General features: G+C 45.2%; 1 protein-coding gene across 1 annotated transcript in view; it reads left to right on the plus strand.

Annotated features, from left to right (window-relative positions):
• Window positions 1–2,198: 2,198 nt before the first annotated feature.
• The window catches only part of LOC128523968 (E3 ubiquitin-protein ligase SH3RF3-like), a 75,773-nt gene continuing 62,971 nt past the window's right edge, over window positions 2,199–15,000 (plus strand). Inside the window, exon 1 of the mRNA XM_053496212.1 lies at window positions 2,199–3,212. Coding sequence (XP_053352187.1) covers window positions 2,865–3,212 — 348 coding nt within the window. The 5' untranslated portion in view covers window positions 2,199–2,864. The remainder of the gene's footprint in view (window positions 3,213–15,000) is intronic.

Raw genomic sequence — 15,000 nt, forward strand, 5'->3', positions numbered from 1 at the left:
ATCTAAATAAACAAAATGACTTAAAATGCATTAAATTGAAACACAGAGGCAATTATGATTATTGATTTATAATGACCATATCGTGTCATTAAATAAGTGTTAAAATACATAATCTAATACAAAATTAACAGTTTAAAACTAGTTCAAAACACGTCAAAGTTAAAACAGTGATCTGCATAAAACCAGAAAACACAGCAACAACGGATTCTTTTATATCAACACATCATAACCATGTAAAAACTACAAAGTTGAACAGTCTCAGGAGACTCCCTGAGGGAAAAACTCCCTGAGATGGTAATAGGAAGGAACCTTGAGAGGAACCAGACTCAACAGGGAACCCATCCTCATCTGGGTGATAACGGATAGCAGGGATTGATCTGCACTCATACTGTGTGTTAGGAGGCTGGAAGTTCAGTATAACAGGAGATGTGAAGAGTCCATATGGAGTCCAGTTGGTTATTGGAGGCTCAGGTAGACTGTAGGAAACTCCAGTCCTGAACTATCGAGTGACTGCAGTCACGAGTCCTCAGAGAACAGCTGTCTGTATCAGCAGAGGACAGGACCGTCTTCATGTTAAAGTGGACCCGTCCCCAGTCACCACACGCATCCCAGACAGACCACTGCCTTCAGCAGACCTCCATGTCAGGTTTGGTGAGAATTAGGGCTGACTTTCACAAAAGTTTCACAAATCATTAGACGTAGGTATAAATTATTACAAATCATGACGACGTTCAAACGTCTGGCAAATACAATATTATATAAGTGGAATAAAACAACAACATGCTATTTTCAATACAACCCCGAGTCCTGGGTAACTCCACTTTACTACACCACCCTGATGTTGATCATTTTCCTGTAACAGCGCCCCCTGTCATGTGTTATTCCTCATGTTCAATTACATTCCTGCTGAACAATATGTTTATTTTACCACTAGATGGAGCCAGAGAGTTAATTTTCAGCTTATCATTAAAACAGTAAACCTGGAGGGGGTTAATAAAGTGAGACTGGACAGGAGTTGGTGAAACTTGACCCCGACCTGACCCCAACCTGACCCTGTTATACACAGTTCCACTTCTGCAAGCCTGCAAACCAACCTGATGTCCTTAAAACTTCTTCTGGTGCCCATTAAACCAGTTTAAACCAGATCACCATCTGTATATTCCACTGCTGATGCTGGTTTCCTGGTTGTTCTGCTCCTGGTGCCTTCTTCTTCATCCATTGGATCAGCCCGCTTAACCCCAGTGCTCATCCCATCAGGATCAACCTGCCATCATAATGTTCATCATAACATGGTCTCTGTAAACCTGCTGTTTGTTCCCAGGGCACTGATTGGACTGTTCTTTGTCTGAACCTGATCCTTTGTTGATTTGGATTTGTGGTCTAGTCCCTACTCCATCTTTCAGACATGTGAAGACCACGAGCGCTTACAGTCCTGTGCCATGAGTGAGCAGAACTCCCCAGATGTTCCTGCAGCTGCTTTAATCCCTTCTTGGTGTTTTCTGAGGTTCAGAGGGACGTCCTGCTCTTGGTGATGTCACTCGTTAACGACGGAGACTTCACCGTCTGATGTTCCTGAAGATCTTCTGTCCCTCTGTCCTGAGCGATGCGTCTCCACAGTGAGATCCTCTACATGCTCTGTAAGATCTTCAGCTTCAGCACTCAGATGAATCCAGGAAGACGTGAAGAGACTCAGAGAGAAACAGATGATCTTTATCAGAATCACGTCGTTAATAGCAGGTGCAGGATATTTACTAAACGTGTGTGTGTGTGTGTGTTGATTCTGATCAGAGTCACATGACCCTCAGTATTTATACAGAGTGTGTATCAGGAGCAGTGTCTCGCCTCACAAAGAGTTAAAGTTTAACAACAGATGCATCTGGGTGAGGATGGATGAGTGTGTGTGTGTGTGTGTGTGTGTGTGTGTGTGTGTGTGTGTGTGTGTGTGTGTGTGTTGGGGAAAAAACAGCTTGATGTCAGCATATTAATGTTCTCAAAATATGCTGTGTGGCTAGTGGTGCAATATTTCCAGGACCCTCTAAATGGGTCACACACACACACACACACACACACGCACACACACACACACACACACAGTCCCCAGTCCTATAGTTATATAATATAATATAGAGTGTGTAAAGGTGTTGGTGTTTGGGCTGTAGTAGTGTGAGGTACCCGCTCTACCCCCGCTGTACCCCCGCTGTACCCGCTGTCCCTCTGGGGTCGAGATGGTGCAGGTGCTCAGGCGTCCTGATGGCAGCAGTGTGTGTGTGTGTGTGTGTGTGTGTGTGTGTGTGTGTGTGTGTATTATTTTTTGTTAATATTGATCATGTTGAATTCAGCATGTAAAGATGAAGTGTGTGTGTGTGTGTGTGTGAGGGTTTAGTAGAAGTGAGAATGCAGCAGTGTGTGTGTGTGTGTGTGTGTGTGTGTGTGAGGGTTTAGTAGAAGTGGGAATGCAGCTGTGTGTGTGTGTGTGTGTGTGTGTGTGTGTCTCCTGGTGATAATAAACATTAACACAGAACTTTCCTCCTGTAATAAACTCCATGTCAGTGTGAATCTCCCAGCAGCCTGATGGACAGTGTGTGTGTGTGTGTGTGTGTGTGTGAGAGAGACCATGGCGACCGCTGACCAATCAGAGAGCGGGGCGCTCCGGCAGGGGGCGTGGTTATGTCAGGAGAAGCGGTGGAGTTGACATGATAAACCCCCCAGACCGGAGAGGAGGAGCGCGTGACGGAGCAGCAGTACTGTCGGTATGTGTGAGTGTGTGTGAGTGTGTGTGTGTGAGTGTGTGTGTGTACCCTGTATGATGATGATGATGATGATGATGATGAGCGCGCGCCGCTGACCCCCGCACGGACCTGAGGATGGACGAGTGCGCGCTCCTGGACCTGCTGGAGTGCTCGGTGTGTCTCGAGCGGCTGGACGCGAGCGCGCGGGTTCTCCCGTGTCAGCACACCTTCTGCCGCCGCTGCCTGGAGAACATCGTGAGCTCGCGCCGGGAGCTGCGCTGCCCCGAGTGTCGCGTGCTGGTGGACTGCGGGGTGGGCGAGCTCCCGGCCAACATCCTGCTCGTGCGCCTGCTGGACGGCCTGAAGCACCGCGGCACCGCCTCCCCCCCCAACACCACCGGGACCGGAACCAACACCGGGACCGGGACCGGGACCGCGCTCCTGCGGGACTCACCCAGCGCCACGCGCAGCTCCCCGGTCCAGGTCAGTGCTGTCTGTCTCACACACACACACACACACACACCGCGTACAGCGCCGTGTCCGTCCGGGGTGACGTCACTGCCTCGCCGCACACGCTACGGACAGAGGAGATGCGTCGTCATGGCAACCGAGTCGCGCTGTATAGATCACTAATCAGGCCGAGTTATTACGTAACCGTGGTGACGTAATGGCGCTGAAGTGCGCACGCGTAATGTTGTTTGTCTCACCTGTTTATACATCTGCAGTTTGGGATGCGTCGTCATGGCAACCGAGTGATGCTGTAGTGCCTTCACATAATAATAACACCACTAATCAGGCTGTAGCCCCGGTGGTGGTAAAGTACCTCCACGCACCTGCGTATGTGGTTTGGGATATGTGTAGTCATGGCAACCGTGTAAGTCACCAGTCAGGGAACGTTATTGCGTAACCGGGGTGCTGAAGTGCGTACGCGAGGTTCGCACACAAGGTTTCGCACGCGAGGTCTGTTTATACATCTGCAGTTTGGGATGCGTAGTCATGGCAACCGAGCGATGCTGTAGTGTTCCCACATACCACTAGGAAGGCTGATTTATTGTGTAGCCATGGTGACGGGATGGTGATAAAGTGTGCATGTGTGTGGAGGTTTCACCTCACATGCTTATACATACAGTCTGGACAAATTAGTCATTGTAACTGAGTCGCGCCATGTTAGCCATTAATTAGGTTGAGTTATTACGTAACCATGGTGATGGGATGGTGCTGAAGTGCACATGTGCGGTGTTGTTTCACCTGCTTATACATCTGCAAATTGGGATGCGTAGTCATGGTAACTGAATGATTGTATGGTAAAGCAGCGCTGATGGTAAAGTACCTCCTCACACCTGCATATGCAGTTCAGGATTCTGTAATTCATGGAGGCTGTTTTTGTATAAAATTCATTTAGCAATGATGGTGTCCTGACCTGGGTTGTCTCCATGGCAACCAGAGGTCATGTATACCATCTTGCGTCCTGCTGCTGTTGAGGCGTGCAGCCTAGTGCAGTGTGTATTTACATGTCATTCATAGGGAACAGGGCATGTGGTTTGCGATGAAGTAAGAGGTTTATGATGAGCAAACCCTATTTTTTAAAGTGCAACTGTAGGCGCTCCTCAGGGCTCGATGTCCTGTCCTGGAGTAAATGGTGCTAGACGATGCAGCAGCCTGCAATAACTGGACATAAATACACTCTTCACTGAAGCTCTTTTAATGACACGAGGCTAAACGTCGAGGTGCAGCACAGCCGGACATCATTTATATGCTAAAGAGAGTTTAGCTAGCTAAACGTGTCCATTAAAGGCAAACGCGACAGAGCGTGATGTAGCCTCTGCCAGCTAGTTTGTTGTAGTGATGGGTTGTTCATAATCTTTTACGTGACTCAAAAGAACGAGTATCTCAGAAAGGGATTTGTTCATTTTCTACTGGGCGCACATGCGCAAATCATCCATTTTTATTTCTTATTTAAAAACGAAATGAACTAAATGACTGAAAACAAGATCCGTTCATTTTAATGAACGAGATTCCACAAACCGAGTCACTAAAATGATTTAAACTTCCCATCACTAGTTTGTTACCATAAATTTTATTCAAGCTAATAAGGTTTGTTAAAGCGATATAAATGAGACATTTAGTTAATTATTAATTTAGGCCTGATAAATGTTTCATATGCCCCGCCCCCTGCAGTGTGTCCTGCTGTGCGGGAGCAGCTCGTTAAGCTCGTTAGCAGCCGACGCAGATGGTGGGAGTGTTTCTGCCTGTGTCTTCACACACTACTTCCTTTTCCAGGCCCTCACATAGTTGGAGATAACTCCTCTAGCTGTGGGCGGAGTTAGTGTGTGAGGTGTGTCTCTTTAGCGAGCTTGCTAAGACACTGTCAGGCTTGTTTAGAGGTTCCACAGGGGTGTGTAATGGATCTCACACACACTGTTGGCCTTTGTGTGAAACAGAAGGCGCTTCCACACACACCACCACTCTGACTTCCTGTCTAAAAAAAACAAGAAGAGAATTATATCCCAGCTCTCTTATCCTCGCGCTTAACATAAACCATACTCGAGCTAATCGCAGTGTGTGTGTGTGTGTGTGTGTGTGTGTGTGTGTGTGTGTTTCTGCTTTGACACTGTTACTGTGGAGGTAAAGTGTTGTTTTCAGGACTTTTACTAACAGCTGGAATCCCAAAGAGAGAACATAAACACGGAGAAAACACACAGTTTGAGAATTTAGTTTCATACATAACACACACACACACACACACACACACATGGATTTAAATGCTTCATAGTCTGTTATATACTACAATTCTATATTTATAATTAAATTATTACACACTGTATGACACCAGTGAGAGAGACAGAGAGAGGTAAGAGTTTTGTACGATCACAGCTACATCTGTGTCACATCACAAGACAGCATCTAAACATACCAGTTCACCATAATACTCTACGTCCATGAGTCCCCCAGATCTGCTCCTTTACCTAAGGCTAATCTATTTATAAAAATGCTCGGCTAAATAAATAGGTTTTTAGCCTGGACTTAAACACTGAGACTGTGTCTGAGTCCCGAACACTATTTGGAAGACTATTCCATAACTTTGGGTGAAAAAGATAGATGTGATGTGCTCGTATCTTCTGGTTCTAGTGAGGACTCTCGCTGCTGCATTCTGGACTAGCTGAAGCTTGTTTATGCATCCAGTTGAACAACCAGACAGTAAGGCATTACAATAGTCCAACCTAGAGGTGATAAAAGCATGAACTAGTTTTTCTGCATCGTTTGGTGACAATATATTTCTTATTCTGGCAATATTACTGAGGTGAAAGAATGCTATCCTGGTAATATTATCTACATGTGCTTCAAATGAAAGGCTGGAATCAATAATCACACCAAGGTCTTTCACTGTTGCATTTGATGGAACAGAAAGGCCATCTAAAGTTACAGAGTGATCTAGAATCTTACTCCTACAGTAGCTGTATGCGGTCCTATGACTAGAACTTCTGTCTTATCAGGATTAAGTAGAAGGAAGTTAATTAGCATCCAATTTCTTATGTCCTGCACACATTGCTCAACTTTAGTAAGTTTTTTCTCATCAGGTTTTGCTGAGACATATAACTGTGTATCGTCAGCATAACAATGAAAACTAATACCATGCTTACGGATTATGTTGCCCAGAGGAAGCATGTAAAGGGAAAAAAGCAGTGGACCTAAAACTGAACCCTGCGGAACGCCAAACTCCACTAGAGAACATGCAGAATAATCACCATTTAAGTCTACATACTGATAACGATGGGTCAAATAGGATCTGAGCCAGGAGAGGGCTGTACCCTTAATTCCTACTACACATTCTAATCTGTGAAGAAGAATAGCGTGATCAATGGTGTCAAAAGCTGCTGCACACACACACACACACACACACTGTTCTCAGGGTCAGCAGCTAATGCACAAAACACCAAACACTGTACGGTGGTGTGTACTTCTCTGTGGGTGGGTAAAGAGCCTTTGACTTTGCGTGTGTGTGTGTGTGTGTGTGTGTGTGTGTGTGTTTGTGTGTGTGTGTTTTGTAGACGACCAAAGATCTTCATCATGCTCAAACTCGTTGTTTAAATACCCCCCTTTCCCTTCTAATAGCTTCTCAGGCAAGCCCTCTATATGTTTGCACACACACACACACACACACACACACACACACACACACACACACACACACACACACACACACACACTTTGATTAAAGGCAGTACTCATCAAGAAGGTCAAGCAGTGGTGGAGGAATTGCTGACGCAGGCATTTCTACATATCACCCTGAAGAGAGTGTATTGAAGGGGTCTGCAACACACACACACACACACACACACACACACACACACACACACACACACACACACACACACACCTCTTTTAGCCATGTGAGGGCCTTTCATTGATATATTAATTATTGTAGCTAATTAGATTTAATCCTAACCTTAAAGAAACACACACTTTAAGTTTTTTAGTTTCTTAAACTCACACACTCGTTACACACAGCCGTCGTTATTCATCTTATTTCTGCATTCATTTAATTCTTTATACACTCACGGCCCCCTAGTGACCCTACGGTGTGTATATGATGTGTGTCGTCCAGACGTCTATCACTCCCTCGCTTCCCTTTAACTCGTCTTCTCTGTTCCAGAGAGCAGTCTGGTCTCGATGTCTGTTTGATCTCACACTCCTCTAATCTGAGACCTCTACCACACACACACACACACACACACACACACACACACACACACACACACACAGGTAGAGAAATGATGTGCTGAGAAAGTGTTCTTTATCAACTTCTGCCTCGTTTATATTCATATATTCGTGTATATAAATTTACATAAATAAATGTAATGCTGCAGGAGTGTGACATAAAGAAGACTGAACTAGAATATAAACACCAGGACATCATAGTGTAATGAAGACACACACACACACACACACACACACACACACATGGGGGTGTGTGACTGTGGTTACAGGAAAATAATCACTGTTTAAAATCGCTTAAAATCTATGGTATGGCAGGCTGTTACCATGGAAACCGTACAGTAACAGTGAGCGCATTGATGTAAACATGTGCTGCTGTCAGAGCCGCTGTTACAGAGAATTAATCAACACCTTCTGACCAATCAGAGCGCAGGACTCTACAGCGCCGCGATGTAATAAGTCACATGACGCTTTGAACAGCACGCTTGACCACGAGAGAGAAGGTGAAGGTGTGAGACAGGTCTATTATATTATATTATTATATCATATTGTACTATTATATATAATACACGCGTATAACACAGGACTTAACGTTCTACAGTAAAAATGGTTTAACACTCAGCGTATGCGTGTGTTTTCTAGTAACGCGGCTGTAACCACCGAAACAGGAAGCAGACATCACAAGTCCATCTTCACATAAATCATTCCTGTCCCATCTGAGCACGTGTCCATTACAGAGGACAGGGGACATCTTTATAATTCTTTTGACTGTGTAAAGCTGCTTTGCGGCAATAAAAATTGCTAAAAGCGCTATACAAATAAAATTTAATTGAATTGAATTGAATTGAATCTTTAACACGGCGTTTATAACCGTTAGCCATCCCCATGCTAACCGCAGTCTCAGAAACGCGCGCTCAACTCTGCACGGATATTCAGGCACTTTTCTGTTGCTGTGTTTTTTTGCCGCGTGGCTGATGTGTGTGAGAGCGAGTGTGTGATGGTGATGGACCTGATGATGTCAGACGGCTCTCATGACTATAACTGTTCATTAGTGAGAAGGTGAGCCTTTGAGAACTAGAAGGAGACTGACCTGCACTAGATGTTTCCTCTTTGTACGGTGAGGACACACCTCCTGGGGAACGAGCACACTGAGGGTCATAAACCTCCACACAGGCGACATTAATATGTTTTAGCACCAGAGCAGCGAGAGATGAAATATCACTTCCACCTTCCCTCGCCCTTGAGGCGTAATCGCTGCGTTTTGAGTTACGATGCGGCCCAAAACACATCAGCCCTCGCCTCTCAGTACTTAGCGACGTTCCGCGCGACTGGTCCGAGTGTCTCTGTAGATTTAATACCGAAGCGAGTGTGACGGCGGCTTTAAAACCTGCACTAAATCTCCTCGTGCGCGGCTCGCCGATGATCAACATGAACACAGGTCTGCTCTGTTACTCAGCGCTTCACTATCTCTTCATCCCTCTCTGTCCATCTCTATCTCCCTCTTCACTCCACTCTTCTGTGTGTCCCCTTCTTCCCTCAGTCCGCCGTGTGCTCGTCTGTACCGAGACGCTCCCTGCTCGCCGTCTCACAACAACACTTCTCTTATTTAGCACTGAATATTTTACAGTTCATAAAGTTATAATAACTGGGCTGTCAGAAGGGGCGGAGTCAGTATGAGGGACGCCCTCTCAGGGCTTACTTACTGTTGTAGCCTGTTGTACCTACTCACACCCTCGAGTCCACTCTCTCCACTCCTCCACCCGGTTCTCCCTCTCAGTGATCTGCTGCAGGAACCGTCCTGAAGCCTGAGAGAGGAACAGCTGGTGTGTGGATGATCTCCATCCTGACGCTCCTGCTCTGTCTGCTTGGGTCTGGTAGTTCTCCACTGGTCCATGCTTCTGCTTACTCATCTCTCTGTCTCTCTCTCTGTCTCTCATTCTTTTACACCTTTTCGTCCTCTTTTCCTTGACAGACTTTATTCTCTTTGTCTCTTGCGTTCCTGATATCTGTGGACCCTGTGGACCTCGTGGACGTGGTGTCCCTCCGGTGGACTTTATCACTCCCGAGCTTTTTCTTACTAAACTCTCAACACATCCAGTGGCACTCTTTCGGTTCCTGGCCTTACTCTCTCTTTACACTTTCCATTTACAGTAAGAGAACTGATAAGTGTGATCTGTCTGAAGAACCTAAAGCACAGGACTGGAGGCAGTCCCCCATCCCTGAGCGGCGCCTGTCCCCCTCTCCGTCCTGCCCCGATGCCCTGCTGCAGCGTCCTCACCATCAGAACCACTCCAGCAGGTTGTGTGAGGTCACAGCTCGGGGAGGTTCCACAGAGTTGATGGCGCTGATACGGCGCCACGCCCTGACCCTGATTAGTATTCTGAAAATATCGCGATATGAAACGTCTGAGTTCAAGCCCAAATCCACCAGCACACTGACTGACGTTATACCGAGTCTCAGGAGATCTTTGAGTGGGACAGGTTCCTGGGGTGTTTCCTGCTGTCGTAGTCACGGGACGGTTCTGTTGCAGCCGCCGTATTGAGGAGCAGCACTTCTGGCTTGGCTGCACAACACAGGTGTGATTATTATAGTGCCAGGACTCAGGGGGTTTTATGTTTTCTACATGTTTTGCTACAGAAAGTGGTGTTTATGATACAGAACCTCTGTGCTGTGTCCTGGGGCCGGTGTGATGGAGTGTGTAAAGACTCCATCACAATAATAATATACCTCCAGACATCACGTCCCCTGATTATCTGATAACTCTGTCCTGGTTTGATGCTCTGGCTGGTGCGTGGATCTCTCTGGAGATTTAGAAGAGTTGTTGAATCCCGTCTTCTCCACTCCTGAGCGTGGACTTCCAGTCTCTTCCTCCTGGACCGGTATGGTGTGTGTTACGCCGTGCCACTCAGAACGGGCTCAGGGTGCGATGATGAGTGAGAGAGAGAGAGAGAGAGAGAGAGAGAAAGAGGATGTTTAACTCCTAACTGCTGCCAAAAATATCACATTTGTGGAACACGATACACACGGCGATGTGTCTCTCTCGGTTCTTCAGAAGAGTCTAATACTGTTCGTTAAACATACAGCCATCGCCATGTCCGTGCCCCTGAACTCCTGTTCCCACTTAAAGGAAGCCTTCTCTGTGGTGATGTGCTGAAATGTCTGTATTGATGTCTCTCTCTCTCTCTCTCTCTCTCTCTCTCTCACACACACACACACACTTCTGCTTGATTTCTTCTCCTGAATCTCACATCCATAAAGAGCTCTTGTGTTGGAGGAAGGTGATAAAATGAAGAACTTGAGATTAAGACTAATGTTTATATATAATAAATATAATTACATTCCAGCTGTGTAATTTCACTCTTTTGTTGGTTGATGGTTAATGATTATTTAAAACCTATATTTAGGTAAAATTATGCAGGTTAAACAGTCTAAAATTGGCTAATTTATTAAATGTTCAGTGGACCCTCGGACTGTGAGTAACCCGGTTCAAATTCAAATCAAATTCAAATTTTATTTGTCACGTACACAGTCATACACAGTACGATATGCAGTGAAATGCTTACACGACCGAGAGTGACCTTAAAAAGAGAATTAAAGCTTATAATAAGTAATAAATATGAATAAAAGAAATACGATAGAAAATTTTAATAAAAATAAAAATAAAATTTAACTAGGAAAAATGGAACTAAAAATAGAAACTGAAAATAGAAATGTACTGTACAGATATAAATATAATGGTGTGCAAATATGCATAGAAAAAGTGACTTTGTGCAATGGTTATTAAAGTGTCTTTGTGTAATGGTCCAGAATGTAAACGTAAACATGTAGTGTAGATGTGATGTGCGTGGAGTTGTCCATAGTGTCCATAGATGTATAAAGATTGATTGATTGTGAAAATATTGTGTTAATTCTGCCTAGTGGTGTGGTTGAGAGACCTTATCGCCTGCGGGAAGAAGCTCCTCCTCAGTCTCTCTGTGTTGGCCTTCAGGGAGCGGAATCGCTTCCCAGACCGCAACAGAGTGAACAGTCCATTGTTCGGTTTGCGAGCGTTCCGCAAGACGAGCAAAAATGTTTAATATATTTTAATAACAAATATGAAACCCCCTCCTCTCTCTGTCTCAATCACTGCAGCTCGGAGTCTTCTTGTAGACAAGTGGGTTTATTGTTCACCTGTACACTAGATGGCAGTAGTGAGTAAAGAGCGGAGAACAAGCAGCTGAACGCAGGAAGCAGAGAGCGTGTGTGTCATTAGTTTTTATTGTAACTATTTCATGCCCTTCTTTTGTTGTCAGTAAAGGCTCACATTACAGAACTATTGGCTCTGCGTTTTTCGAAGGTAAGGTGCAGGGTAATTTTTTATTTTTTTACTTTATATTTTGTATTAATTATTTTTATAGGAATATTTTTGGGTTGTGAAATAAATCGTCTAAGTTTCATTATTTAAAACTCTTATGGGAAAAATTTGCTTTGATGTTTGAGTGTTTTGATACACAAGCACACTTCCTGAACAGATTCCAAGGTTTAACTGTACACCGCAGCATTTTTCTTTGGTCTCTGCATTAGCGCCACCTTGTGGACTGGATGGTGGGGCAGAAGATTGTTTAAACGCTCAGCAACACGAGTTACACACTCTTTCTGTGTTTATAAGATACTTGTCAAAGTTTTTAATATTTCAAGGTCTTTAAGAAATTCAGCTGTTAAAAAAATCAGACACTAAACACAACGATCAGGAATCCTCAGTTTACCCATGATCCTCAGCTCTAACAGTCGGGTGTAATAGATCAGTTCTTACTAAAGCTCAGCCTCCGCGGTGATTAAACACTGTGACGTGAGATGAAACGCAGCGATAGGCGCAGCGGTACTCAGGAAGCACTCATGATTAGCTCACAGTTAGCGCCCGACCTGCTAGCGCCTCGCGTTTCCCGTGCCAGGTCTCAGGACACGCCCCCCGGTGGATAGAACGAAAAGAGACGGAGGACGGCGCGGCTGTAATGTGTCTCACACGGCTTTAGAGCAAACTTCAAAAGAGATTACCTCGTCGTTTAGCGGCTTTAATTCAATAACGCTCGACTGAATCAGGGCTCAGAAGGAAACGAGGGCGCCTGTGTGTGTGTGTGTGTGTGTGTCCTGACAGTAGGCATTATCAGGATCTGTGTCTCTTACTTTCAGTGTCGGGTGTTGAACCAAACTCAGACCAGAGTGGTGTTGAGTTCTTCAGTCTGATGGTCAGGAGCATCTGATCAGAACAGCAGCTGTGAACAATAAATAAAAAATCCTCTTTGATAAACTAACAGTAGACTTTCACACACACATAAGCGTGATGTGTATTATTTTTTATAACTGCACGACCCTGGTGTCTCCGTACTTACACAAGTGTCATGTGATCTTAATGAGGCGTGACATCACACACAGAGGTGTATTACATCACAATGTTGAGTAAAACAGCTGCATGGTGTAGACTAGCGTCTCTACACACTGCCTAGCGTACGGCGCGTCACATGGGGACACACAGTCCTAATCCGTCCTTCAGTATCAGAAAACTTTACAAAGCTCCAGCATCATGTGACTGCACCAGTGTGATGGAGACGATGGACTTCAACCCTCACACGTTCACCATGTCACCCTCGGGAATGAGCGGGGGTTATCTGTTGTACTTTAAACACTGACACAGAGCTGTGTGTTAATCAACGGGGTGTAACATTGTGTTAATAAAACTCACATCATAACCTCTTTCAGCGCTCAAAAGTTTGTACACCCCTTCTAACTCCATCATTTCTGATGTCAGAATGGTCAGAAATAACCATTATTAAACCTAGTGCTGAAGGTGTTTATTATCCCAAACACACAATAATCTCCTCTGAACAGTTGATATTGAGATGTTTATCTGCTCCTTCTGCTCTGTAAAGCTTCATAACGCCTCTAATCTGAGGTGCTGGTTGTTAATTGGTGATTTCTGAGGCTGGTGACTCTAAATGAACTTTTAGAGACGTTGAAGTAGGGCTGACCTTTTTGTGACAAAAATACGATTCACAATTATTTTAGTCAATATTGAGGTCAAAGTGAATTAAAATGAATCTTAATGTTGCACAATTAATCGCATTAAACAATCTAAATCATGATAGCTGCTTATTTAATCACGACTAGACTAGAGTTTATTACAGGTGATGTGTTGGAATGATCACGATACATCGGTGTTGATCCCATTCGCACTGTGATTCTGTGTCACGAGTTTATAAAGATACTGATTCAACATTATTACATTATTATTATTATTATTATTATTATTGTTATTATTATTATTGTTATTTTGTTCTAAGTAAACGGCATATAATTTGCTCCTAACACACATGACGCTGTGCTGCCTGCCAGTGTGTGAACCGTTTGATCACCGTTTGATCCCCTGTAGGATTATAGAGGAACTGCAACATTTTACTGCCTCACAAGCAAACACATAGTGATTAAACTGATTTAAGAGATTCTGGAGAGTAAATCAGGTACGCTAGGTGTTTAGGATGATGGAATGGGCTGGACGGCGCCTCCTGGGTTCGACTGGGTTTGGGGGTGAGGCCATGGTGCAGTGGAGACAAACTGAAACACACCCGGAGCGTCAGTGTGAGACAGCCGCACTAACGTCTTGTCTCTGATATCGTCTCCTCAGACGTGCAGGAATCTTAAAATATAACTGAAACTAGGACTGTGCTAATTGCGCGGCCCCGCGTCGGGGTAATAAAGTTCTGGTGGGGGTTTCTGTTCATTAATGCACCTCTCTGTAAATAAAACACGCCCCTGGGTCGCCCCTGGTTCCACTTACAGCTGGAAATGAGAGAGAATGAGAGAGATCACATGTTAAAGACACGTCCGGTGTCAACACACACGGTCCAGAACTGACTGGTGAGAGAGAGAGGGATCACACACTGATAATAAACATCTCCGTGTGTACTCCAGACCGTACCTGTAATAATCACTGACGTGACACTCCACTCTCCAGAGCGGGACACGCCCCCCCCCGGGGTCACGGGGTTAACCGCTTCTCACGAGACTCCATTGTTGGAATGGAGATGTGGGTCAGGAGACTCTAACCAGCCGAAAAGGTCAAACCCTGAGCAAGCACAAAACAACTGAATTAGCTGTCGCCATGGCAACCACTTGGAGACAAAGGTAGGAGTCGTGTGTGTTCCCTACGCTCGCGTTCTCCGTTAGCGTTAGCGCTCCTGACTGCTGAGCCCGGTTCCGGCGGGATTAGGTTTACACGCGGGTGTGAGTCTTCAGATTATTACTGCAGAGTCTCTGGGATTTTATTCTCATCTGAGTCCGTCGTCCACACGGCTGATGGTCTGAGCGTCCGGCGGCTCCAGGTTCCGCTCATGGGGAGGTTCCTCTGGTTCCTGCGGTCGATCTGAGGGACACTGAGACGTGTAGAAGAGCTTGTGTGTATCGCTCGACTCCAAACCGCTTCATCGGCTCAGGCTTCAGACAGACCGACAGAGACGCGGAGACGCAGAGACGTGGACACTAATGGAGAGTGAGACTGATGTCAGTTAGGGACCAGAGCAGT

The sequence above is a fragment of the Clarias gariepinus genome, chromosome 5, assembly GCF_024256425.1.
Source record: "Clarias gariepinus isolate MV-2021 ecotype Netherlands chromosome 5, CGAR_prim_01v2, whole genome shotgun sequence".
Lineage (NCBI taxonomy): Eukaryota > Metazoa > Chordata > Actinopteri > Siluriformes > Clariidae > Clarias > Clarias gariepinus.